Genomic DNA, 25,727 nt, shown 5'->3' with positions numbered 1-25,727 from the left:
GATGATCAGGGACTGGAGCACCTCCTGTATGAAGAAAGGCTGAGGAAGTTGGAGCTGTTTAGCCTGGAGAAGAGAAGGCTGCGTGGAGACCTCATAGCAGCTTTCCAGTATCTGAAAGGGGCCTACAAGGATGCTGGACAGAGACTTTCATCAGGGACTGTAGTGGTAGGACAAGGAGTCACAGGTTGAAACTTAAACAGGGTCAGTTTAAATTGGAAGTAAGGAAGAAGTTCTTTACTGTTGGGGTGATGAGGCACTGGAATGGGTTGCTCAAGGAAGCTGGGAGTGCTCCACCCCTGGCAGTGTTCAAGGCCAGGTTGGATGAAGCCTTGGGTGACATGGTTTAGTGTGAGGTGTCCCTGCCCGTGGCAGAGGGGTTGGAACTGGATGATCTTTCCAACCCAAACCATTCTATGATTCTACGTACCATCATGGGCAAATTTTAAAACAGAGTCACAGCCTCCTTTGGGCTTCCCTCTGCTCCAGTGTGGGGTCTTCCACATGCTGCAGGTGGATCTGTGCTCCACCATAGAATCATAGAATAGTTAGGATTGGAAAGGACCTCGAGATCATCTAGTTCCAACCCCCCTGCCATGGGCAGGGACACTTCACACTAAACCATGTCACCCAAGGCTCTGTACAAACTGGCTTTGAATGCCACCAGGCATGGAGCATTCACAACCTCCCTGGGCAACCCATTCCAATGCCTCACCACCCTAACAGTGAAGAATTTCTTCCTTATATCAACTCTAAACCTCTGCTGTTTAAGTTTCAACCCATTACCCCTTCTCCTATCACTACAGTTCCTAATGAAGAGTCCCTCCCCAGCATCCCTGTAGGCCCCCTTCAGATACTGGAAGGCTGCTAAGAGGTCTCCACGCAGCCTTCTCTTCTCCAGGCTGAACAGCCCCAACTTTCTCAGCCTGTCTTCAAACCAGAGGTGCTCCAGTCCCCTGATCATCCTCATGGCCTTCCTCTGGGCTTGTTCTAACAGTGCCATGTCCTTTCATTGTTGAGGACACCAGAACTGCACACAATACTCCAAGTGAGGTCTCACGAGAGCAGAGTAGAGGGGGCAGGATCACCTCCTTTGACCTGCTGGTCACGCTCCTCTTGATGCAGCCCCGGATGCGGTCGGCTTTCTGTTCTGTGAGTGCACACTGCCAGCTCATGTTCAATTTCTCATTGACTAACACCCCCAAGTCCTTCTCTGCAGGACTACCATGAATTTCCTTTTTGCCCAACCTGTAGCTGTGCCTGGGATTGCTCTGACCCAGGTGTAGGACCTTGCACTTGGCACGGTTAAACCCCATGAGGTTGGCATCAGCCCACCTCACATGTGTGTCAAGGTCCCTCTGAATGGCATTCCTTCTCTCTAGCGTATCAACCGAACCACACAGCTTGGTGTCATCAGCAAACTTGCTGAGGGCACACTCAATTCCATTGTCCATGTCAGTGACAGAAATATTAAACAAGACTTGTCCCAACACTGATCCCTGAGGGACACCACTCATTACTGGTCTCCAGCTGGACAATGAACCGTTGACCACAACTCTTTGAGTGCTACCATCCAGCCAGTTCTTTACCCACTGACTGGTCCACCTATCAAATTGATGACACTCCAATTTAGAGACAAGGATGTCATGTGGGACAGTGTCGAATGCTTTGCACAAGTTCGACACAGGTTTTTTGGGAGGTGTGTTGCCTACCTGGGGCACGGATCAGGGATGTTGTGGAGAGGCTGCCTGCTCTAGTAAGTCCCATGGGCTATTACCTGCTTCTAGTGATACATGTGGGTGCTAGGAATATAGATAGTAGTAGCCTGAGGAGTATAAAGAAGGACTACAGAGCTCTGGGAGAGGTGGTCAGGGGTTCTGGAGCTCAGATAGTCTTTTCAACAATTCTCCAAGACACAGAGGAGGACCTTCCAAAGGCAAGGAGGTTTGGACAGGTTAATAAATGGTTAAAAGGGTAGTGTCATAGTCAAGGGAATGATATGATACATGCCTATTGTATCATAGCCCAGTAGATGTGCCCACATCTCTAATTCCTTTGCACAAGTTGATGTCATCTACATCCAGGTAGATGACGTCAACTGCTCCACCCCTGTCCATCACTTTTGTAGCCCCGTCATAGAAGGCCACCAAATTGGTCAGGCAGGATTTTCCCCTAGTAAAGCCATGTTGGCTGTCACCAAGCACCTTGTTGTTTTTCATGTGCCTTAGCATGCCTTCCAGGAGAATCTGCTCCAAGATTTTGCCAGGCACAGAAGTGAGACTGACTGGTCTGTAATTCTCCGGGTCATCCATTTTACCCTTCTTGAAAATGGGGGTTATATTTCCCTTTTTCCAGTCATCGGGAACTTCACCTCTCTGCCATGGTTTTTCAAATATGATGGCCAGTGGCTTTGCAACTTCATTTGCCAGCTCCTTCAGGACCCACAGATGGATTTCATCAGGTCCCATGGACTTGTGTACATTCAGGTTCTTAAGATGGTCTCGAACCAGATCCTCTTGTACAGTGGGCCCAAGGTCTAGATTTTCACAGTCCCTGTGTCTGCCTTCCAAGACTCGGGTGCTGCAGTCAGAGCCTTTGCCAGTGAAGACGGAGGCAAAGAAGCCATTCAGAACCTCAGCCTTCTCCAAGTCCTGTGTAGCCAGTTCTCCTGAAAGTTTCCGGAGGGGGCCTATGTTGTCCCTAGTCTGTTTTTTAGCCGCTACATACCTTTAAAATCCCTTCCTATTATCTTTAACATCCCTTGCCAAGTTTAGCTCCAATTGGGCCTTAGCTTTCCTGACTTGGTCCCTAACTACCCGGACAACATCCCTGTATTCATCGCAGGCCACCTGTCCTTGTTTCCACCTTTTATAAGTCTCTTTTTTTTGTGAATTTTTCTCAGCAGCTCTTTATCTATCCAAGGAGGTCTCCTGGCCCTCCTGCTTCACTTCCTTCTAGTCGGGATGCAACACTCCTCAGCTTGTAGCAGGTGATCCTTGAATGTTAACCAAGAGTTTTGAGCCCCCTTGCCCTCTAGGGCTATATCCCATAAAACCTTGCTAAGCAGGTTCCTGAAGCGCCCAAAGTCTGCTCTCTTGAAGTGCAGGGCAGTGAGCTTACTGCACTCTCTTCTCACTGTCTTGAGGACCTCAAATTCGACCGTCTTGTGATCACTGCATCCAAGACTTCCCTGGAGAGTCACATTTCCAATGAGCCCTTCCCTGTTGGTGAGCATGAGGTCAAGCAGGGCACCTCTCCTCGTTGGCTCCTTTATTGCTTGCAGAAGGAAGTTGTCTTCCACACAATCGAGAAACCTCCTGGATTGCTTGTGCTGGGCCATACCGTTGCCCCAACAGATGTCAGGGTGGTTGAAGTCCCCCGTGAGAAGAAGGGCCTGCAAGTGTGAGGCTTTTCCTATTTGTCTGTAGAGTTCTTCATCCACAGGTTCCTGTTGATCAGGTGGTCTGTAACATATCCCCACAGTAATGTGTCCCATCACCGATTTCCCCTTAACCCTGACCCACAAACTTTCTGTTAACTGATCACCTGTCCCCAGACAGAGTTCCATACTCTCCAGCCTATTCCTAACATAAATAGCAACTCCCCCTCCCCTCCTACCGGGCCTGTGTTTTCTAAAAAGCCTATAACCTTCCATTCCAACACTCCAGTCAAAGGAGCCATCCCACCATGTTTCTGTGATGCCTATTATATCATAGCCCCGTAGATGTGCCCACATCTCTAATTCCTCTTGTTTGTTCCCCATGCTATGGGCGTTTGCATAGAGGCATCTGAGCTGAACTCCAAATGAAGCCAGCTGAGTGGCTGGAGCGGCTAGAATATTACTACATTGCTCAGAGTATTTATTATAGGTGCTGGCAACTGACTGGGTGTGTTTGGATGGAATGATGCTCCCCTCCCCCAACACAACTATCTTAAAGCATCCTTGACAAGTATGGCAAGCCTCCCAGCAAAGCCACTCTTCCCTTTCTTTATCAGAGCAGTTCCACCAGCCGCCAGTAGGCCTGGCCTACAGATGTGGGCCCCATGTCCAAGACACCCAAACCCTTGACTATGACACCACCCTTTTAACCATTTATTAACCTGTCCAAACCTCCTTGCCTTTCGAAGGTCCTTCCCTGTGTCTTGGAGAATTGTCAGAAAGACTATCTGAGCTCCAGAACCCCTGACCACCTCTACCAGGGCTCTGTAGTCCTTCTTTATACTCCTCAGGCTACTACTATCTATATTCCTAGCACCCACGTGTATCACTAGAAGCAGGTAATAGCCCATGGGACTTACTAGAGCAGGCAGCCTCTCCGCAACATCCCTGATCCGTGCCCCAGGTAGGCAACACACCTCCCTTACAACCGGGTCGGGCGACAGATGAGCGCTTCTGTCCCTTTCAAGGCAGAGTCCCCTACTACTACAACCCGCCACTTTTTCCTGGCGGCACCAGTAGACATCTTCTGTACCATACACTATCCGACTGTTTCTGATGCAAGTGCATTTCCTCGTCAGCCCCCTGCAGGACAGCAAAGCAGTTCTGGGTGGGTACAGCAGATTCAGGAGGAAACCCCTTGCTTTTAATTGCTCTCTTCCTCCATTGGTTGTTTTTTTTTTGTCACTAATTCCCAGCTTCCCTGATCAACAGCCTCCTTCTTTCCTCCATGCATTAGAGGGGAATCTTGAGGCCCCTGTGCTGTTTGGTCCTGGAGCAAGCAGTCCTGCTTCCTCTCAGCTTCCCTGACATCTTGCAGCTTACTGACAGCATCCTGTAGCTCAGCCACCTGCTGGAGGAGGACCTCCATCAGGGAGCAGCGAGTGCAGCCCTGCCCGTTCTGCTCCTTTCCCTCACAAGACCAGTGCAGGCACTCTCTACGCTCCGAGCTCTGCACTGCAACCTCCCCACTTACCGGCTCTGTCTGGGTGCCTACGCTGGCCACCACCGGGGCAGCCAGGGCAGAGCTCCCAGACCAGACCCTGGTCATACGGCGAGTGCTCACCATCCCACTCGCCTGCCCGTGCAAACTGCCGCGCAAACTGCCTCAACCCGCTCTGTTTGCCTGCTCTGTTCACCACGCTTCTGGTCGCCGTGATCCCTGGGTAGATTTTTAACCACTCACAGTTGGTGCCACTCCTCCTGTCTCCGCCCCCGGTGAGTCACCTCCTCACAGTAGCTGAACTCTTTGCAAGGTCTGTCGAGGACTTGAGGCTCCCTCCTCAGTGGCTCTTGTCTCTCTGTGGTGAGGTTTCTGGACGCTGATCTCCCCCGGCTCCGCTCCGGTGCCACAGGCATCCTTTCTCAAGCCACCCCCCTCAGCAAGTGACTAACAATGGCCGCTGATCATAGACCTCCATAGGCTGCAGGGCACAGCCTGCCTCACCATGGTCTGCTCCACAGGTTGCAGGGGAATCTCTGCTCCAGCTCCTGGACCTCCTCCTGCCCTTCTGCACTGACTGACCTGAATGTCTGCAGAGCTGTTTCTATCACATATTTCCAGTCCTCTCTCCAGTTGTAGTTGCTTTTGCCCAGCAACTTTTCCCACTTAAATGCATTATCCCAGGGTGCCACTGCTGTCACTCACTGATGGGCTCAGCTTTGGCCAGTTGCAGGTCTGTCTTGGAGCCAAATGTCAGTGGCTCTGTTAGACATGGGGGAAGCTTCTCACAGAAGCTACCCCTGTAGGTCCTCCTGATACCAAAACCTTGCCAGTCAAACACAATACAAAGGATTCTAGGTTTAATTAGAATACAAATATTTAATATATCTAGAATTACATGAGTAGCCAAGCACTTAAATACTTGAGTTTAGGCTAGTTGTGTTAGAACCTGGCTCCTTCTGTAGATAGTGAAGAACTGCCATAGTCAAAGGCTGATTCATCCTATTCTAATATGTTGTCTTTGGCTTTTGGTACAAACTGTCCTTGGGATCTGCCTAGGCTGTAGTTACATGCAGTAGAAATACTGTCAGAGGAGAATGGGATAAAATGCTGTATTTTGTGCAATTCTTCCTCTCTAGTTTAATAAGTGCAGGGTCAAAACCAGAACTTTCCTCATTCAGTGATTGAAAAGATTTCAAAATTCTATGACACACCATCTTCCAAACAATTTGAGTCAAAACTAAACAGGGGAAAATTTGCCTCACTTTTTTTCAGCAGAATCTTTTTGTTCAGTTTTCCTGCCACTGGAAAGAAATAGTGTTTGCTACACCATGCTTGCTTACTGCAATTGCATTCCTATAGTTTAAAGGGTAGACTGTGGTCTGTACCATGTCTTCATTGAAACAGTTTGCTTAACCACTCTGCAGAGTGAAGACATTTGGTCTGGATCCAAACTGAATTTAGTTTGGCATGTCTAACAATGTACTGTCATAGAGGAATATATTCTGTTCTTGCTCTGTGTATACAGCTTTCCTTATGAAACTGTGAGGGATGCTATTGGACTGAATATTGCCATTGATTGGGTAAACATATGCTTTGGTAATGTAAATGTTAAATGGCTGCAGTATTGATTCAGAGAGCAAGAGCAAGCTTTAAAATTAAATTGTTACAATCCATCCCCTTCTTTTTTGTGGGATAACACTACCCTGGAACAATTGTAAACCTTATTTCCACAGCTGAAATAGAAAACCCAGAAAGCTAAGCTGCATTAAAAACCATTTTTGTTCCAGGAGTTTGGAAATTTGCCTAGAACACCTGACCCATTAATGGAGTAGTATTGGCAAAGCTGTTCAGCCTTTGGTCTGGTTAGTACCAGATTTCTAAGTCATACTGAACTCTCTGTGAACTTTCTAAAAAGAAGCTAGTTACCTTATTATTTCTGGGCAGATCACTGATTTGTAATTCTTAGAAGTACTGGACTTGTGCTGTGGGGCTAATGCACTGATATGGGCTCAGTGTTCACTATTAGTTTCTCTGAAGTCTGTGTGTGTCCCTGATAAACCTCTGGCAGCCTCTCCTCATACGTGACCCGCTTTAAGCGGGTGTCTGAGCACAGGTTTTGTGCATTAAACAGTGTCCTTGTAGCTTGTCCACTCCTGGCTTGGGACTTGTGTTCTTCATTCTTCGTATCCCAGCAGCTGCTTGAACTTGGATGCTTTTTTTGTACTTGGAGAGACTCTTAAAATGAGACGGCATTACTCCTCTCAGCAGAGATTTTAGCTTTATGATTAGTTGGGAATGAGGCTAACTGTGTATCTTAGAAGGTTGTAAGATTTTTTTTTCCAATCCGGCACTACTTCAGTCATCTTGTAAAGAATTGTAAGCTCTCTTTTGCGGAGAAGTGCAGCTGTGTCTAGACTTAGGCCACACCACTCACAATTATTAGCATGTTTTGGTGTGCACAGATCTTATTCTCCACTCATTATCTCCATAGTTAAAGATGAAGTTCTTGGCTCCAGTGATGGGTGCTTATTGGGACCATTCTCATAATGAGTCTCTGGCAATATTGAACTACTTGAGACAGTGTTTAGTAGATGCAATTTCTCTAGGCAGCAGTTTGCAGAGCACGTCTTTTGGAGTGAAGGATGTTATTTTTAACACAGGTCTTTTTCTGAAGTGGTTTTTGCATTTGGTTGCTGCAAAAAAAGTTCTGCCTCAACACAGATTTTGTGGCTTACTGGACTTGATAGCTAGATTTGATTAGTTGTGAAAGACACGTAGTAGGGTAAGATCTGTCCTTGGTTTTGTGGTGTTTATGTAAAGATTACCTGTAGTAGGGTATCTTTGCAAATAGTACCTTTTCACTGTGTACTGTTTCTGAACTGTCCTGAAAAACTGTATGTAAATAAAAGACTGGAGAGGCACTATTCACTTAAAGATTATACAGAACTACACACAATTATTTTTTTTTTTCTAGGAAAAAAAAAGGAATTGTCCAAAAGAAGAAGGCATGTACCTATATGCAAAAAAACAACCCCAAAATATAAGCGGTCAGAAGATTGCTGTGCTAAAAGTTTATAAAATATTTTTATTTATGCTCTTCAGTGTTGCACTTGTTCGAAGACATTGTGGAGCTATTGCTGCATGTCCAGGTTTCTAGAAGAAAGAGCATAAAAGAGAGCATTGATTTTTTTTTAATTTTTATTATTATGTTTTATTGCCGTTGTCCCTTCTTCATTTTCTGCGTTTCTTTTCTTGCAAAATATTCAACTTTTACTTCAGCAAACAACATGTAATCAGGCAGCTTAGCTGAAAAAACTGTATTTGTGTCCTCTGTAAATAACTAATAATGAAATCTTTTTGCACATAAATTAAACTGTTAAGTTAGGGAAAGTCTCTTTTAAATGGTTTTAATCAGCCTCAAGAAACACTGCCCCAAAATTAATGTTTGTGCAGAATAGGAACTCCAGAACCTTGATGTCCTTTAGTAATTTCTTCAGAAGAGAAGCTCTAGTTCTGTGCTTTCTCTGACTGTACTGATTTTAAAACAGGTATTGTCTTTTGTTCAGCTGCAAAACAGTGTTTGAGTTGAAGCTCTAGAGAGAATTTAGATACTTTTAAAACACAGTTAAAACACAGCCTCACTCTGAGTCTTCCATTTTGTCAAAGACAGAATGAGCAGCAGGTTTCCTGCCTGCCTGAGCTCTAAAACAAGCTAAATCAAGTTCCTTCCTCTCTGATCTGCACTGTTGTCAGTTGAACCCCCCAATCTGGATTCCTCTCATCTCTGTGGAGGTTTGGATTTGGATCAAAGCCTTCTTTCATGTGCTGCAGTTTTAACAATGGATCATTCCTGACATTTTCTGTATTATTTACCTGACATTCTCCAGGTAAAATATTCACTGAACCACTCTGCTTTATGGTATTTTCTTTTCAATGTCCCTGTTGCATCCATTGCTCATCATGAGGTCCTTCTGTCAGTCAGGTCTTCCTCAGAGGAGATAGAAGAAGAGAGAGATGAGATTTCATCTGCTGGGGAGGCAGTGGGAAAGAATGGCAGTGAAAGAAGGGAGATTCCTGTAAAGCACAGACAGGTCAGATTGGAAGGCAAACTAAAAGTTGTCCAAGTGGAGATAGCATTAACACTGGGGTATGGATTACTGAACAGCCCCTTCCCCTGCTGATGGATGTAACCTAGTTTTATCCATCATTATGCAGTTTTGGGACATTTTTCTCTCCCTAATGTGTAATTAATCCTAGTATTTTATGGTGTGTATGAGCTGCATATTTCAGGCAAACCTGTCTGTATATTGCTCTTCTGATCTTGAGTGTCTACCTGGAGAGGAAAGGAGTCAAGGATTTTCTGCAAATGAAAACTCAGATTGTCATTTAGAAAATAACAAAGGCTGAGTCTTTTAATAGGCCATTGCTTGATTCTCTTTCTGCAGGAGCGCACATTTCAAAACTCAAACTTCTTGACATTTTAGTATAGGAGCCCAAATAGCTCCCAGCTCTGAAGGATTCTGGCATAGTTTTCTGTAGGCAGTGAACCACAGGGAGTCCGGTTAGTTATGGCTGGTGTTGCTGGTAAACCTCTACCCTATACATGACAAAGATGGAAGCAAATCAATGGGATTGTGACATTCAGCAGATTATAATGCCTGTGACAATCAGTCTCTGATCAGAAAGCAGAATCAAAGGAAAAAATCACTCCCAAAATTCTGGCTAGATCTGCAAACATCATTTAGACCAGTAAGTGGTACTCACATACAGTAGGTACCAATATAGTAGGTACTCACACGCAGTAGTACCTACACATATAGTAGGCTGTCAATGGCTGACATAGAGGCTATCTGATGATAGTTTTCAGAAAAATGGTTCTGTGTTCTACATTAATAGACCCAAGTTAAGATGTGCAAAAGAAGGAAAGTATAATCTAGATTATTGTCTTAGTATTCTCCTATCCTTTTGATATATAAGTCAGGATTTCAAGGCAACTAAGAGACAATTTTTAAACTATTGATTATAAGACCAGGAAATTCTCATTGTCAGTGCTCAGTGAAATAGTCCTATGTTTATGTTAATGAATATGAATACTTCATTGATATATATAAGTAAATGTGTGCTCGTACATTTTAACTTAGATACTTATGACTTCGGGTCATAAGTATCTTAATGAGTGAATTCTGCAAATACAAAGATCTGTCTAAAACCCCTTTTTTTTTTTAATTTTAACCAGTGTATATTTGTACATGAAATAATCTATTTCTGTCTAGAGCTTTATAATTGGACTGTCAGGTTATAGCTGGAGATCTCAAATCCAGTCTTTAAAAAATATTTTTAGCTGAATCCTTGACTGATTTTCACATCTGGGAGAGTTAAAATATTCAAATCTGTCTTCTTGAAATGTACCCAAGGTTTTTGTGGTGGCCAAAGACTGAGGGGATGCCAACTGGGATGGTTTCAGCTAAGCTCCCCAGTTCCCATGCCTCTCTGTAGACACACAGAGACTTCAGTATGGACATGTTGAAAGAGATTGTTTGAATCATGTCACAGTTTAATTTGTACATTTTGGAAGCTGAACTAGAAACTATTATTTGTTGGAAATGTGAACATAGTTTAGTAACTGGATGACAAAAATACCCTTAAAATACTAATCCAATGCCAGAACGCGTAGCAAAACCCTGACATTGTAAATATACGGAATAGCTGCAAAGGCAGGCAGTTTATATGATGAACATAAATAGACATCCTTTTTAACAACTTTGCTTGAAAAATTTTCTTTAAAAGATGCCTGTGGTATTCCCTATCCTGTGTATTCTGTATTATTTTTTTATCTGTAAGGTGAGTGCTGAGCTGCCATTTACTCTCATACTATAACACTGTAGATACTCATGGCAACCACTATTCCAGCAATAATGACACCATGTTTGTGCTAATAAGTTAAATAATCCAGAATTCTTTGTCAGTGCTGCCGAGTGACATAGAACAGTATGTGAGCATCCATTAAATTTTCCCAGCCTCTTTAACAGAGTGGCCAGATCGTGACTACTTGGAGTCTGTGTCCATTCCTGTGCCATGATCAGAAATTGTTTGATAGCATGCTCACTGGCCTATACTGAGGCCATGCTGCGAACCAGCCACTTTAATAGAGTAGGGAGGAATGGGGTTGATTGAAGAATAGGGTGGGTTGAAGAATGGGGTTGATTGAACAACAGGGTTATAAATAAGTAACCTCAAGAAGCTTAGGCTTTGTTAGCAACTATAGAGAAAATGAAATTACTAAAATAAGCTTTTCCAGAACCCCCTGGTTGTTACATGATATGACTGATATGACAATGATCCTAAAACAAAGTGATGAAGAAATAAGCACCAGGGATCCGAAAGCCCACTACCACATTTTTGTATGCATACAGGAGGCATTCTCTAAAAGGTATGATGTAATGTATGTAATTAATGAATATGTATGTATATAATCACAGCCTGGTTGGTGCTTGGCAGAGACACGCTTGGAGGAGTGATCCCCCATGTCTCCCAACGCCGCAATAAGGAATATCTGCTTATCAACTTAAGACTATGTTGGCGAGTTCCTGGAGTTTTCTACGAATCAGTAGGCAAACAAGTTCTAAAATCAGAATGTGTTTGTTCCCTGAATATATTTAACTTACTGGAGTAGGCAGAGCCTGATGGGGCAAATTCTTGTTGCATTTTTTTGTTGAGACAGAGAAGACTTGTGAGTATGGAGTACCATTTTGCTCCATGAAGATTCAAGAGTGGCGTTATATGTCCAAAGAGCACATCACGTGGAGAGGAATCTAGTTAGTGGAGGATGCTCTGTGTCCTGGCTGAGTATCTCTCTTGAGACAGTGAGACTGCAGAGCTCTGCCAGCAAGGATGGCTTAGAAACGTAAGGATGACATTTACAGAAAGCTAGAGGTGTCAGTGTTTTATAGCAGAAGGTCAAGCCGGAAAAAGCCAGTTGTATTACAGTAGTGGAGCCTCTCTTTACCTCCAAAATAGAAAAGTCAAATAAAAGTGTATGAGAATTGCTTCTCCTTATGGAAATATATGGAAGCAAGTTTTCAGGAGACTTTTCTACTTGAGACTGACGATGTATGACTAGGGATGGTTTTTTTTTGTTCAAAAGATTGTGGTTCATTGGTCAAGCTGGAAAATGAGAGGGATTTGATAAGAGAAAAACGACACGGAGTTGAGGGTGCACTCTGAAGCGTGATTTTGTTGTTTCAAAAAACCAAAAGGAAAACCAGAAAGTTATTTCAGGTTTAAAACCATTCTGCTCAAACACAAATAAAGTGTTTTTGTTTCCTAGGGTGAAATGAACCATTTCTTAGCTTTCATGTTCTTCAGCTGGTTTTAAGTAAACAGAGCTATTTGGGCTGAAAAGGGTGTGTAATTTTTAAATAGTTTTGTTTTGGAAGTATTGAAGTACTTCAATACTTTATTGAAGTATTTTATTGAAGTACTTTATTGAAGTACTTCTTTTACAGTGTTTGACAGTTGATTGTAAAATTTCAACATTAATTTGTGAATAGTTTCAGTTGACTTGAATCTACGTATTTGGTAACAAAAATAGCAGATTTAAAATTTTGCAGCAGATCTGGACTGTATTCATATGTCAGAACAGTACTTCCTCCATCACTTGAATGTCCAGTTGTAGAGACAACCAATTAAACATTGTAGTAATGTCAGAAATGAATGCTGTAATAATATTTTGATGAACACTCGCAATGCTAACTCACAGAAGTCAAGAATACTGGTCATTACTAACTGTTTTTACAGAATAGTATTTCTGAGCATTTTTTTAGTTGCAGAATCAAGTGTTTTGGGTAAGAAAATAAAAATAGGAATTTGTACAGTTTTCATTTATGTCCAGATAAAAGTGGACTAAAGTTTGAGTGATCCTTTGTGGCTCTTCTTTTGTTGGCTTACTGGTATGTATAGAAATGCTATTTTTTTTAAATGTCTTGTAGGTGCTTCATGGATCATCAGTGGTCAGGAAACACTGCTGCAGACAGTCTGCGAATTAAGGCGGTCAACTTTTGTTATTTAACTAGCCTTAACTGCTAATAACAAATAGGAGCTATACTGAATTCCACTGTGAAGTTTAACCTCTTGACACGTTTCTCCCAATCTGTTACAATCAGTTTTTGTTCTCTTTGTTGGAGAGTGAATAAAGGAAATATTGGAATTACAAAGAGAGGAGAGATGTAATGTCTTTTAAGTGCTACCAAAAGTAATGTCTAAGTGTAGAAAACACTGAGATGAGTATCTTTAAGGTAGAGGCCACTATACAGGTAATACTGCTCAAGCACAAAAGCTACAATTTAGCACAAAAACCTGCAATCCTACAATATTGGGAAATAATTGCTGGGATTTATAGAACTGCTATTCATTTCCAGAAGTCAGTGGAAATAAAGAAGAGCAAATTTTATTAGTGTTTTTAAACATACAGTATGATTGGAAGCTAGAGACAGTTGATTATTATGGAATATTGTTGTTTCTGTTTCTTCATAGAGTGTATTTAGACTGTGAGCCCCACTCCTAACAGAAAGCTTTACACAGGGAGCATGAAACTCCTTTGTTAATTACAAGACACTGCCCCAGAGCAGCTAGTCAATAACTATTAGGTTTTGTAGAGACTCAATGCATGTAGACAGTGTTCGTTCATGGTACCCAGTAGGATGTCTGGAGAGGGAACACATACTGCAGGCAGGAGCAGGGTTGCATCCTGCAGGGAGGCTGCATCCTGTTTTGGGACCACCCCACAGGCTTTGTAAACACAAGAGTGGTGGCATCTTATGGCTGTTGTGTGCTGCCTGTGTGTGTTTGTCTTTGACTTCCTATTCCTCCATAAGAAGAGGCAGGAGCAGCTGTTCCCAGCTGGTTCTCTACTGATTGTTTGCAAGCACAGGATGACACAAGTAGCTGGTTTTGCTGTGTTAACTGAAGGGAAATGATGAGTCAGGCATGAGTTACTGCTGTGCACAGTTGGCTCTCAGGGACCTAGAGGAGGCTCTTACACACAACCAGCGTTTCTGATTCTACATAACAGTATAAACAGGCAAAGTAGTGCTGGGCATATAGTTTTTGTGATTACAGTGATAATACAAGTTGGATCTTGTAACAGGTATCTGTGTGGAGCAAATTCTTCCTCAGTTGTTGCAAGGCTGAAAAAGCCATTATGGGCATCTTGGGTGTATGGAGCAGCAGTCTATCCTCTCCAGGGAGTTGCAGGGTCATCTTCAGCTGCTTGCCGAAGGCTGAGCAAGACTGCAGGTGGGAATAGAGGCCTCTTACTTTCTCTCAAGGGGAATCCCAAACCCTCCCCTTCTGCTCTGCAGCTGTTTATCCCTGGTCAAACCAGAGGAAATTTACACCCTGGCTGGAGGATGGATGAGTGATGGTTTAGTGCAAGGTGTCCCTGCCCATGGCAGGGGATTGGAACTAGATGATCTTAAGGTCCTTTCCAATCTAAAACATTCTGTGACTCTACGAGTGTGGAAGGAAGCACATGTTATGAACTGGAGGAGAACATTATGCTTACATACCTGCCTCCTTTGCTGTTCTTCAGTTTGTGGTTGTATTGGGGAACAAAGGAAATGTTTCCTCTATATTTTAAAAAATTCTCCCATATTTTAAAAGTTTTTCCCATATTTTAGGACTTTGATGAGTATCAGTACCATGGAGAATTCGGTGTCTGATAAAAGAGGAGCTGCACAACTTTCCCAAAGTAAAATGTTTGCATAAGGAAATGCACCACTTTGCTTACAATCCGTGAATCAAATGTGGTTATTCTCAGTTATCCTTTCTTGAAGAGAGGACTGATAATGTTCACCAGTTTTAGAGTCAGTGATTAGATTCAGTGATAGAATATGAATTTAAGGAAGTCGGTGTGGGTGCATAAGCTGCCTTAACGGCTTTTGCCCAAGAGTCCCCATGCTACAGCACCCAGTCTCTTCGCTTGTTACTTGGGAGAAGAGACTGACCCCTGCCTCTCTCCATCCTCCTTTCAGGCAGTTGTAGAGAGTGATAAGGTCCCCCCTGAGCTTTCTCTTCTCCAGACTAAATACCCCCAGGTCCCTCAGCCGTTCCTTACCACATTTGTGCTCTAGACCCCTCACCTGCTCTGTTGCCCTTCTCTGGACCCCCTCCAGCAACTCAGTGTCTTTCATATAGTGAATAAGGTCCCTGTAGCCTTCTAGCCTTGTTCTGACTCCTGATTTGTAGGTTGGTGACCTCTGATCACCAGCTTATAACCAGTTTTGGTTTTCTTAATTATTACGTGAATGAAATTTATTGAACTTTATAGAATTAAAAGGAATTTTTGGAGTCTGATTCAAGAGCTGCTGGATACTACTTCTTTAACCTCACTGGAAAGCAGATCAACCCTGACAAAGCACAGATAGCTATTTCAAGATGCCACTTCCAGTTATTTGCATTAATTTTTCACAAATGAAGTTTCATAAAGATGTGTAATAAGAAAAATTATTAATAAAGCCCATATGTTTCTATTCTCATTTGCATCATAATGGCTCTCCAAAATGGCATTTGTCTGTCATTCTTAGGTCAACAGTTCTTTAATTATTTGGTTAATTTACTGAGAATTTTTAATCTGCAAATTCACTTTACAGTGAGATGTATTCTATTGTAGGAGATACTTGGTTTTCGTCAAATTAAAATAGGATTGCGCTGCAAGTTGAATTGTTTTCAGATGCTGTTTTGCCAAGTGCTAGCTTAATTAATAGACAAGTCACCTTTTTCTTCTAATCCATCACATTAACGTTTTCACCAAAATATGAGGAACCAGCCACTGAAGTTACTCTGTGAATCTGTTCCCTAAATGAATGAGCATGGAACGTTCAAACGAGATTAAGTAACATGATCCTAGAAAACCAACCTATGCAACTATAATGTTTTATTTTCCCTTATTGACTTGAGAATCTCTGGAAGAAACATTCAGGCAGAAGGAGAATTAAGTGCAAAATGCAGGCAGCTCCAAGCATAGCTGTTTCCCACAGTGTTCTCTGTGTATCTCCTGATAACAGTGGCTCAGAATATTTATAATTTCATCCTTCTAGAGTAAGTGCCAATGAGCAGCAAACACACTCAGCAGCAGTATCTGATTGAGTGCATCAGTCAACAGAGGTCCAGTTTTAACTTCATTCTGGATTAGAGTGGTGTAGCTCCACTGTTTGATACTGTATGTTTCTGAGAGCAGAAATGTTAAACAAGGCTTGCAGAGTTGTAACCTTTCTTTCTTTGTGCTCGTTTTTGTTGAGACTTGGCAGTTGTCAACATGGGAAAATACATGATTGAATAGCTGTAATAGTTTCCTGTGTGAATACTGCTTCACACTCGTAAAGCATTTGTGTAAAGCATTTAGCTTAGCCTGTTTCAGAAATGCTTGTAAGAGCTGGTTTGGTTACCTGTTCTGTTTTAAACTCACAGCTTTTCTTCCTTGTTTTCCAAAAGTTTTTCCATGTGAGTCCTTACTCTGGCATTGTCAGCATGCAGACTTGGTTTCATTGTGGATATTTGTAACCAGGATTATATGTATATAATACAATAAAATACATATAGTAAAATAGTGTTATATGATACAATGTGTACAAATTTTAGTGTGTTTGGTTTCACTGAACTCTTCTATAGAGCCGCCTTATTTCAGCACATAGTTAGAATAGGGTAAGGGGTTCACTTACTGTGTCTGAGTTTTATAAATAATAAGTTCTTGCTATGAATCTACTATTAGTGTTGATCTCCTTAATGAGTGAAAGAGAAGGTTTCACCTTTATCCAGAAGGGTGGTGGCTAGAGTACTGTCCTGGGATATCCCCAAGGCTGGTCAGAAAATAATCACATTTCAGAAAAGTGTGTTTATTTCTTCTGCCTTACTAGCCTTTTAATTCTTAATAGCTGAGTCACTCCTCAGCCTTTCCTGTATTTAGTCTATGGCTGAAACTGTATATGCTTTTTAGTGCTAGGTTGATGTCATTAGTGATAATTTCACATGTTTATTCATCTTCCCTTACACAATGACTCTGTTCCAAAGAGTTTATTGACCTCTTGAAGAACTTACCCCAAAACTGTAGTCTTTTTATTTAAATACTTAAATACACATCTTAGAACAAAGTGAAGGCCATAAAAAAAAATCATAACATGACAAATTCTGAACAGTGTGGGATTTATTAGTCTAGCATCATTCATATCTCATGTCTGGAGATGTAATATTTTGACTGTGAATAATACAGAATGGTGAAAATGAAAGAGCTCTTGCACAAAGGGAAAGGAGGTGAGGATAGAAAGTCAAGACATAAATTGGTTGTCTGACAGCCTTCATTCGTAGCCTGCATTCTACTGTCCTGGGAATTTCCAGATATTTTCACCTTGCTGTTTCAAAGTCCTGTGTATCTCCGAAGATGCTAAAAGGTGGCTGTGTGCAGTTAGCACCTGGCAGGTCCCCTTGTGTTGCGTTGTGTGCTGCACTCTTCTTTAAACAACACCTGAAGGAAACAAGGTGGGAAAAAGCCTTTGATATGGAAATGTCCCATAAAGCCTTATAGTGGGGTGAATCGTATCTGTTTTTATGGGAGTTTTTAAGGGAAAAAAACAGAAACTAGCAAAAAAACCCTAATAAAGCAACATTTTGAGTAGATCAGTTAGTCAAAGAGGAAGAACTTGAATGTTTTTTCGTAGTGTGACTATTGATACTAGTTCTTAAAGATTAGAAAGTTCTTTCTTAATAGGGATTGGCAAATTTTGATACATCTCTTTTGTCACCTAATAAAAAATGAATTGATTTTATTGTCACCTAACAAAAAATGAAATTTGAGCCACAAAGGAGAACATACCTTTCCTGTGTTACATGAAAGCCATACAGCTTTAACCTGGAGACGTTTGTGCAATGTGGTTTTCCATATGTTGTTGAGATTTACAGTTAACTTAAAATCTGTCCTTGTAGTTCATAGTTAAGGGTCTTGTATGTGGTAAAATTTGTCAAGTAGAGTTTGTTTGGGTAATTTCTGTGGACTTCTTTATTTCTCATTAAAAACGGTCCAGATTTTGATGTTAAAGACCAGCCCTTTTGCTGAAACTCATTAGCCATTTCTGTCTAGAACTTCAGAAATTGATTGTTGAGTTTGATATCTTCAGGACAGTGAGAAAAGCGTGCAGCAAGCTCACTGCCCTGGACTTCAAGGGAGCAGACTTTGACTTCTTCAGGAATCTGCTCAGTAAGGTTCCACGGAATATAGCCCTAGAGGGCAGGGGGGGCCAAGACTGTTGACTGATATACAGGAATCACCTCCTACAAGCTCAGGAGTGTTGCATCACAACTAGAAGGAAATGCAGCAGGAGGGCCAGATCTTCTTGGATAGATAAGGAGCTTGCTGAGAAGACTTTGAGGGAAAAAAGAGGCTTACAAAAGGTGGAAGCAAGTCCTGGGAAGAATGCAGGGATGTTGTCCGGGAAGGCAGGGACCAGGTTAGGAAAGCTAAGGCCCAGTTAGAATTAAATGTGGCTAGGGATGTTAAGGATAACAGGAAGGGATTCTATAGGAACATCGCAAATAAAGACAGACTAGGGACAATGTGGGCCCTTTTCAGAACCTGTCAGGAGAACTCCCTACCCTGGACTTGGAAAAGGCTTCTTTGCCTCAGTCCTCAATGGCAAAGGCTCTGAGCACACCACCCAAGTCTTGGAAGGCAGATGCATTGACTGTGAGAATGAAGACCTTAGGCCCACTGTAGGAGAGCATCTGGTTCAAGAACATCTTAAGAACCTGAGCATGCACAAGTTCATGGGACCTGATGAAATCCATCCGTGGGTCCTGAAAGAGCTGGCAAATGAAGTTGCTAATCCACTGTCCATCATATGTGAAAAATCATGGCAGTCAGGTGAAGTTTCTGATGACTGGAAAAAGGGAAATATAACCCCATTTTCAAGAAGGGGAAAATGGATGTCCCAGGGAATTACACACCAGTCAGTCTCACCTATGTGCTTGGCAAAATCAGGGAGCAGATTCTCCTGGAAAGCATCCTAAGGCACATGAAATACAACAAGGTGGTTGGTGACACACAGCATGGCTTCACTATGAGGAAATCCTGCCTGATCAGTTTGGTGGCCTTCTGTGGTGTGGCCACAGAACTGATGGACACGGGTAGAGCATTTGATGTAATCTACCTGGACTTGTGCAAAGTGTTCAACACTGTCCTGCATAACATCCTTGTCTCTGAATTGGAGAGACATCAATTTGAGAGGTGGACGACTCAGTGGATAAAGAACTGGCTGGATGGCTGCATGCAAAGAGTTGTGGTCAATGGTTCAATGTTTGGCTGGAGACCAGTAACGAGTGGTGTCCCTCTGGCATCAGTGTTGGGACCGGTCTTGTTCAACATCTTTGTCGCTGACATGGACAGAGGGATTGAGTGCGCTCTCAGCAAGTTTGACGATGACACCAAGCTATGTGGTTCAGTTGATACGCTGGAGGGAAGGAATGCCATCCAGAGGGACCTTGACACGCTTTTGAGGTGGGCTGATGTCAGCCTCATGAAGTTTAACCATGCCAAGTGCAAGGTCCTAGACCTGGGTCAGAGCAATCCCAGGCACAGCTACAGGTTGGGCAAAAAGGAAATTCGTGGTAGTCCTGCGGAGAAAGACTTGGGGGTGTTGGTTAATGAGAAAATGAACATGAGCCAGCTTCAGTGTGTGTTTACTGCTCAGAAAGTCAACCGTATCCTGGGCTGCATCAAAAGGAGTGTGACCAGCAGGTTGGAGGAGGTGATCCTGCCCCTCTACTCTGCTCTTGTGAGACCTCACTTGGAGTATTGTGTGCAGTTCTGGTGTCCTCAACATAGAAAGTACATGGAACTGTTGGAACAAGTCCAGAGGAGGGTCACGAGGATAATAAGGCAGCTGGAGCACCTCTGGTATGAAGATAGGCTGAGAGATTTGGGACTGTTTAGCCTGGAGAAGAGAAGGCTGTGTGGAGACCTCATAGCAGCCTTCCAGTATCTGAAGGTGGCCTACAGGGATGCTGAGGAGGGACTATTCATTAGGGACTGTAGCGGTAGGAGGAGGGGTAACAGGTTAAAACTTAAGCAGCAGAAGTTTAGATTGTATATAAGGAAGAAGTTCTTTACTGTAAGGGTGATGAGGTACTGGAATGGGTTGCCCAGGGAAGCTGCGATTGCTCCATCCCTGGCGGTGTTCAAGGCCAGGTTGGACAGAGCCTTGGGTGACATGGTCTAGTGTGAGATGTCCCTGCCCATGGCAGGGGGGTTGGAACTGGGTGATCTTAAGGTCGTTTCCAACCTTAACTATTCTATGATTCTATGAAAATGTTGTCATCTGCACCATTTCTCTTGGTTGTGCAGTGATACGGCTGTATATCACATATGACTCATGCAACATTGTATGTGACTTGTTTGGATGAATCAGTTTTTTAATAAAAGCCTCACATCTGCAAAATTATCTCCAATGACAGATAGAAACTTCCTTTTTGAGTATTTTCATGCAATTTGGTAGCTGAATCTCTTGGCAACCTTCTTTTCTTTAAGTCTTAGATTATGCTGGACATACTTTTAGCACTACCTTTATTTTTATTCCGAGGACTGGAGTTTGCTGTGCTCAGAATTTATGATGGAAGATCATGGGGAGGCAAGCTTTTTTCATACAGTACTGTATGTTACTAGTTACAGACCAACCATCACTAGTTACAAACCAACTAGATTGTTACAGACCAACCATCATTCCTTGGGTATTCCTGAATTGGTGGGTTCCTAATTAAGATTTCCATTCCTGGACAACAGGGTGCCTGGGATTTCTTATCAAATCTGAATTCATTTGCAACACTTTTCTAATTTAAGGTAAAAGGAAGATGAGGTTATTTTACTCCAGAATGAAAAGCTTAACAGAGACAATTATCATTTGAAGAGGCAAAAGCATTAGAACCATACTGTGTAGCTGCATGTATATTGGTGTAGTTCCTAGAAGTTATCCCTCTCTGCTTCATCTAACTAAGAAACCTGCCAGGAGACCAGTAGGGATCCATTCCTCAGATGACACCCTTCCAGGTTAGATCCCTGCACTGGAGGGGATCTGTTGCTGAGCCCTGCAGTGTTTTGTCTGCAGAATCCCTTTGCTACCTGGCATTAATTTTCACAACTTAAATCTGTTCTGAGATTTTCCTGTAGTACATAGCCTCATGCTTAACCAGCACTCCAGACTTTTCCCTGAGAGTTGTTCACTGTATGGCTTCAAACATTTTTACCTCCAGTGCTATCCCCTGTCTAGACAATAAACAAAACTCTTTGCTAGACGTGAATACAAAGCCTGACAGCTTGCCTCCTATTTTATTTGACTGTAAACAAATCACTTAACCACAGTCTGAACAGATTTTTTTGTTTAAATAGCTGTGGAGAAGGTTTTTCTCAGCACAAAGCCCTTAAAAATGGAGATACTGAGAAGTGTGCTTTATGAAAAAAAAGGATGCTGAAAACCATGTGTCCTGGTTTCAGCTGAATCCAGGTCACCATGCAAATATAGAAGAGGGACTAATGAATGCAGCTCATAAATAGCCCCTCATAGAGGTGGCAATTGCAGTTAACTGAACAAAGATTGAGGTATACAGCAGGAATGACGCTGTAGACCAGGTTAGTGGGATTAGGGTAGAGGTTGTAGCAGTCATAGTCCATCTCCCTTCTCTTGAAACAAAACTGCTTTGACTCTAAACAAACAAAACCAAATAAACACCCACTTTCTTTGTCTTTATTCACAAATTATGATCTTTCATGTAGGCAACAAGCTATCTTTGCATGCAGCTAATTCTTCAATACTGAGATACAGAAGTGAATGCCTTTTTTGACTCCCTTGGCTTCGTGGTAAGGCAACTTTCTTTATGAACTTTCTTGACTTACTGACATATCTACAGGCCAGAGTTTCTTTGTGTGGGTGCACAGGATGACACTGACAAGTGATTTTGATTGGTAATCACAAGGGAAATTGATATGCATGGGTTCTGTTTTGCAGTCTTTTTTATCACAGTTCATTAATAGTAAAAATTACCATCTTTTATGCTTACTGATTTTTTCTTTTTACATTTATTCAGACTTGTCTTACATTCCATTATTATTTGCCTTGCCAAGCAGGTAAAAATTTTTATGGTACTTTGTACTTCACAAGTAGTACTTATGCATCTTTTAAAATGCACATGCCAATTCTTGCAAAAAGAAGTCTGTGCACAGCTATATTTATTTATTTACTACATTCTAAATCAACAATATATTACAGTATTTCAGCTTCGTTACAGTGTCCTGATCCAGGGAGGTACTGGTTTCCAGTATTAGGATGATCCTGTCTGGAGTAATTTTGTAGGTTTTTGTGCTTCTTGGTGGCATGTGCCTGGTGCTGATTGAAATCCTGAACTGGTGCTGCAATGCAGTGCTAACTGGTCATGGTATGTATCAACTAATGGAGCTGCTGTTTACTACACACTTGTGCACTGTGGTTCAGTTTTAAATGTGTGATGTGCCTGCTGTAGTTTTGTTTATTAATGTGAAGTATTTCGATTTTACGCATAATATGTTGTCAGTGCCAGCATTTCTTTCTCTAGGTACCTTTTAGATTGGCCTCGGAGAACTCATTTCTAAAAATCTGTGCATCTTCCTTTGATATCTTGACTTATTGCATATGTACAATCACCTTTTTACACTGAGAGATGTATTATATACATCATTAATAGTCCAGTGGTGCTACATTTTGTAGAAATGCAAGATGCCATGATAAATTCTGGCTGCATCTAAGTCTTTGAAAGGGCAAACAATGCATTCATTGCAAAGGTGTAACAGGTCTTCTGCTGGGGTGAACACAAGACTTGAGACCCAGCTGCGAGGTCATTCATTCTTTAAGGAGAGTGGTCTGAGTACTAAGTGCAGAGCAACAGTTAGTGCTGGGAGTTGGAGCGGTGGAGGTAATGCTGGACATTCTTCCCCTGCCACAGCACTGGGGGTTATGCTGGACAGGCTGAAAGCACTTGGAGGTAGGCGCTGTCTTTTTGGTGTGCAGATGTGCCTTATTTGGAATAAGGACATCCTCTTTCACGAGTGAGAAGCAAAAGCACTACTGCAGTATCTATAATAGCAGCAAGGAAGGATGCTCCTCATCAGTCCTAGGACTGGGGGAATCCCAGCACTGTAGAAGAGTTTCTGTGGCTTCTGGGTTGGAAAAATGCCACCAGTTGCCATCAAGCTGGCATCTCTTCATTTCTTTTTCAGGCCTAATGGTATTTACATCCCCGGTATTTCCCTCGTAAAACAACTGGTGTTCAAAGCTAGAATGAGTGGAGGGTAGTTATCCCCGCAGTGCAAGGTTGATAGCAACTCTACAGAGCAAAGACTTCTTCCCGAAAAGCGTTAGCTGCACAAATCCCAAAATTATAGTGTCTAATCAGACAGGATGGCAGCCCTTGAGAAGCCTATGGCTTGTCTGCCTGGTTAGTATTTAGATGACACCTACTGGTGAAGTATCCCTATTCTTGAGGCAGTTTTTCCATGCACTGAACAAACTAATCTTGAATGTGCCACAGCGCTGGCCTTAATGTGCCATTCTGCTAAGAATAAGAGCTGCTCATGGAGAAAGCATGTCCTTTGTCATAACTATGAACTGGTGTCACTGGAGAGCTTAAAGCCAGACCAAATGACATCCCCAGTTTAATATTCTCATAGGTTGGTTCTGTCTTGTACCTTAATCCCTGGCATTTGAGTAGAGATAACTTCTGCAAATATTCAATCCAGCTAGGGGTATGTATTCAGAACATTGCTGGATAGGGCCCTTAGCAAGCTGCTGTCGCTTTGGAGTAAGCTTTGCTGTGTGTCAGGTAGGTGGCAGCCAGAAGTCCCTTCCAATCTGTATCAATCCTTCTGTGATTCTGTGATGCTACCATTCCATCTGCAAGTGTTACAGGTGTACATTTCAAATCAAGCTTGAAAATATTTTGAAGTCAGCATTGCTTCTTATTCTTCCAGATACCCTCAGATTTTTCAGACAGCAGCAGCATCAGAGGGAGAAATGGGAACAAAATCATATGGCTGCCCGAAAGGTTTCTCGGCGCTCTGTCAGCAAGGAGCGATGGGTGGAGACGCTTGTAGTTGCAGACAGTAAGATGGTTGAGTATCATGGAAGTGACCATGTGGAGTCATACATCCTCACTATAATGAATATGGTATGTACAGTATTTACTTTTTTTTTTGATAGATAAATGAAGCAAATTTTAACTTAAGTTACTGATCTACTCGAAACAAGTCTGTAACATTGTTCAGTGAAACAAATGTAGTATCGTTCGTATATGGTCATTGAAACTTTGAATTTTAAAACATTTTTTACTTTGTGTCTTGCATAGGGATAATTTTCCTTCAGAGTTTAAGTGAGAGAAGTGTCATAGCTATAAAAGCTAGAAGTAAATTTCTTTCCGTTGAAATTCTCTGTCTACCCTGATCGCTACTCATTGGTGTTTTTGGGTTGGTAGCTAGAGCAACAGAGAGAAATTCTTTCCCATGTCTGTGGATGAAAGAGGCATGTAGCAGTCTATTGGAAATCTTAATAACTTAGCAAGAGCTAAACTATCAGTGTGCTACTGTTTTGGTCATGAATACAAACAATACAAGCTATTATGAAGAAAGTTAACTATCCCTGTTAAAACCAGTACAACTATTTTTCCAGGTAAGTGTCTACCTATAATACAAAAGTTTAACTTTCATTGTTTTCCTTTGTGGCAAGTTTCAAAATAATTAATAGGGAAAAGTAATAACATTTCATAGGACTACCTACAGATACGTCTTCTGTTAATATCTATATCATAGTGGATATTGACCATGAAGAGTCTATTGAGGATGCCTTATGTGTCATTATCATAGTATCTGTGTAATATATATCTGAAATTAATCGCAGTGTGATTCTAGCCATGGTAACCTGTCTGTCCCTTACCTTATACATTATGTTTTCTGATTCCCACAGGGGAAATGTGTGGAATAAACCCCTGTCATGATCAGATTCAAGAACAAATGAGCCTTACCATCTTCTCTGCAGTTCATACGTGAAATACTAGGAATACTCAAAATGATTAGATTTTCAGTTTACTACCTTGAAAAATACCCATACTGAAATCAGACTTTTGGAAATACGATTTCCAGTTAATTTTGGTAATTTCTCCTAACTTTATTAGGTTGGCATTGGCCCACCTCAAGGTCCCTCTGGATCCCAGTACTTCCCTCCAGCTTGTTCATTGCATCACACAGCTTGGTGTCATTGGCAAACTTGCTGAGGGAACATCAATCCAACTGTCATAGAATCATAAAATAGTTAGGGTTGGAAAGGACCTTAAGATCACCCAGTTCCAACCCCCCTGCCATGGGCAGGGACACCTCACACTAAACCATGTCACCCAAGGCTCTGTCCAACCTGGCCTTGAACACCGCCAGGGATGGAGCATTCACAGCTTCCATGGGCAGCCCATTCCAGTACCTCATCACCCTTACAGTAAAGAATTTCTTCCTTATATACAATCTAAACTTACTCTGTTTAAGTAATAACCCTTTACCCCTTCTCCTGTTACTACAGTCCCTAATGAATAGTCCCTCCCCAGCATCCCTATAGGTCCCCTTCAGATACTGGAAGGCTGCTATGAGGTCTCCACACAGCCTTCTCTTCTCCAGGCTAAACAGTCCCAACTCTCTCAGCCTATCTTCATACCAGAGGTGCTCCAGCTGCCTTATTATCCTCGTGACCCTCCTCTGGACTTGTTCCAACAGTTCCATGTACTTTCTATGTTGAGGACACC

General features: G+C 42.3%; 1 protein-coding gene across 1 annotated transcript in view; it reads left to right on the top strand.

The window, feature by feature from the left end:
• ADAMTS12 (ADAM metallopeptidase with thrombospondin type 1 motif 12) overlaps window positions 1–25,727 on the top strand; it is a 168,195-nt gene that overhangs the window by 67,487 nt on the left and 74,981 nt on the right. Inside the window, exon 4 of the mRNA XM_031051603.2 lies at window positions 23,917–24,113. Within this exon, the coding sequence (XP_030907463.2) occupies window positions 23,917–24,113 (197 nt within the window). The remainder of the gene's footprint in view (window positions 1–23,916; window positions 24,114–25,727) is intronic.

Source organism: Melopsittacus undulatus, chromosome Z (genome assembly GCF_012275295.1).
Source record: "Melopsittacus undulatus isolate bMelUnd1 chromosome Z, bMelUnd1.mat.Z, whole genome shotgun sequence".
Taxonomy (NCBI): domain Eukaryota; kingdom Metazoa; phylum Chordata; class Aves; order Psittaciformes; family Psittaculidae; genus Melopsittacus; species Melopsittacus undulatus.
The sequence above is the reverse complement of the archived record's forward strand: the minus strand, read 5'-3'. Positions and strand labels throughout refer to the sequence as shown.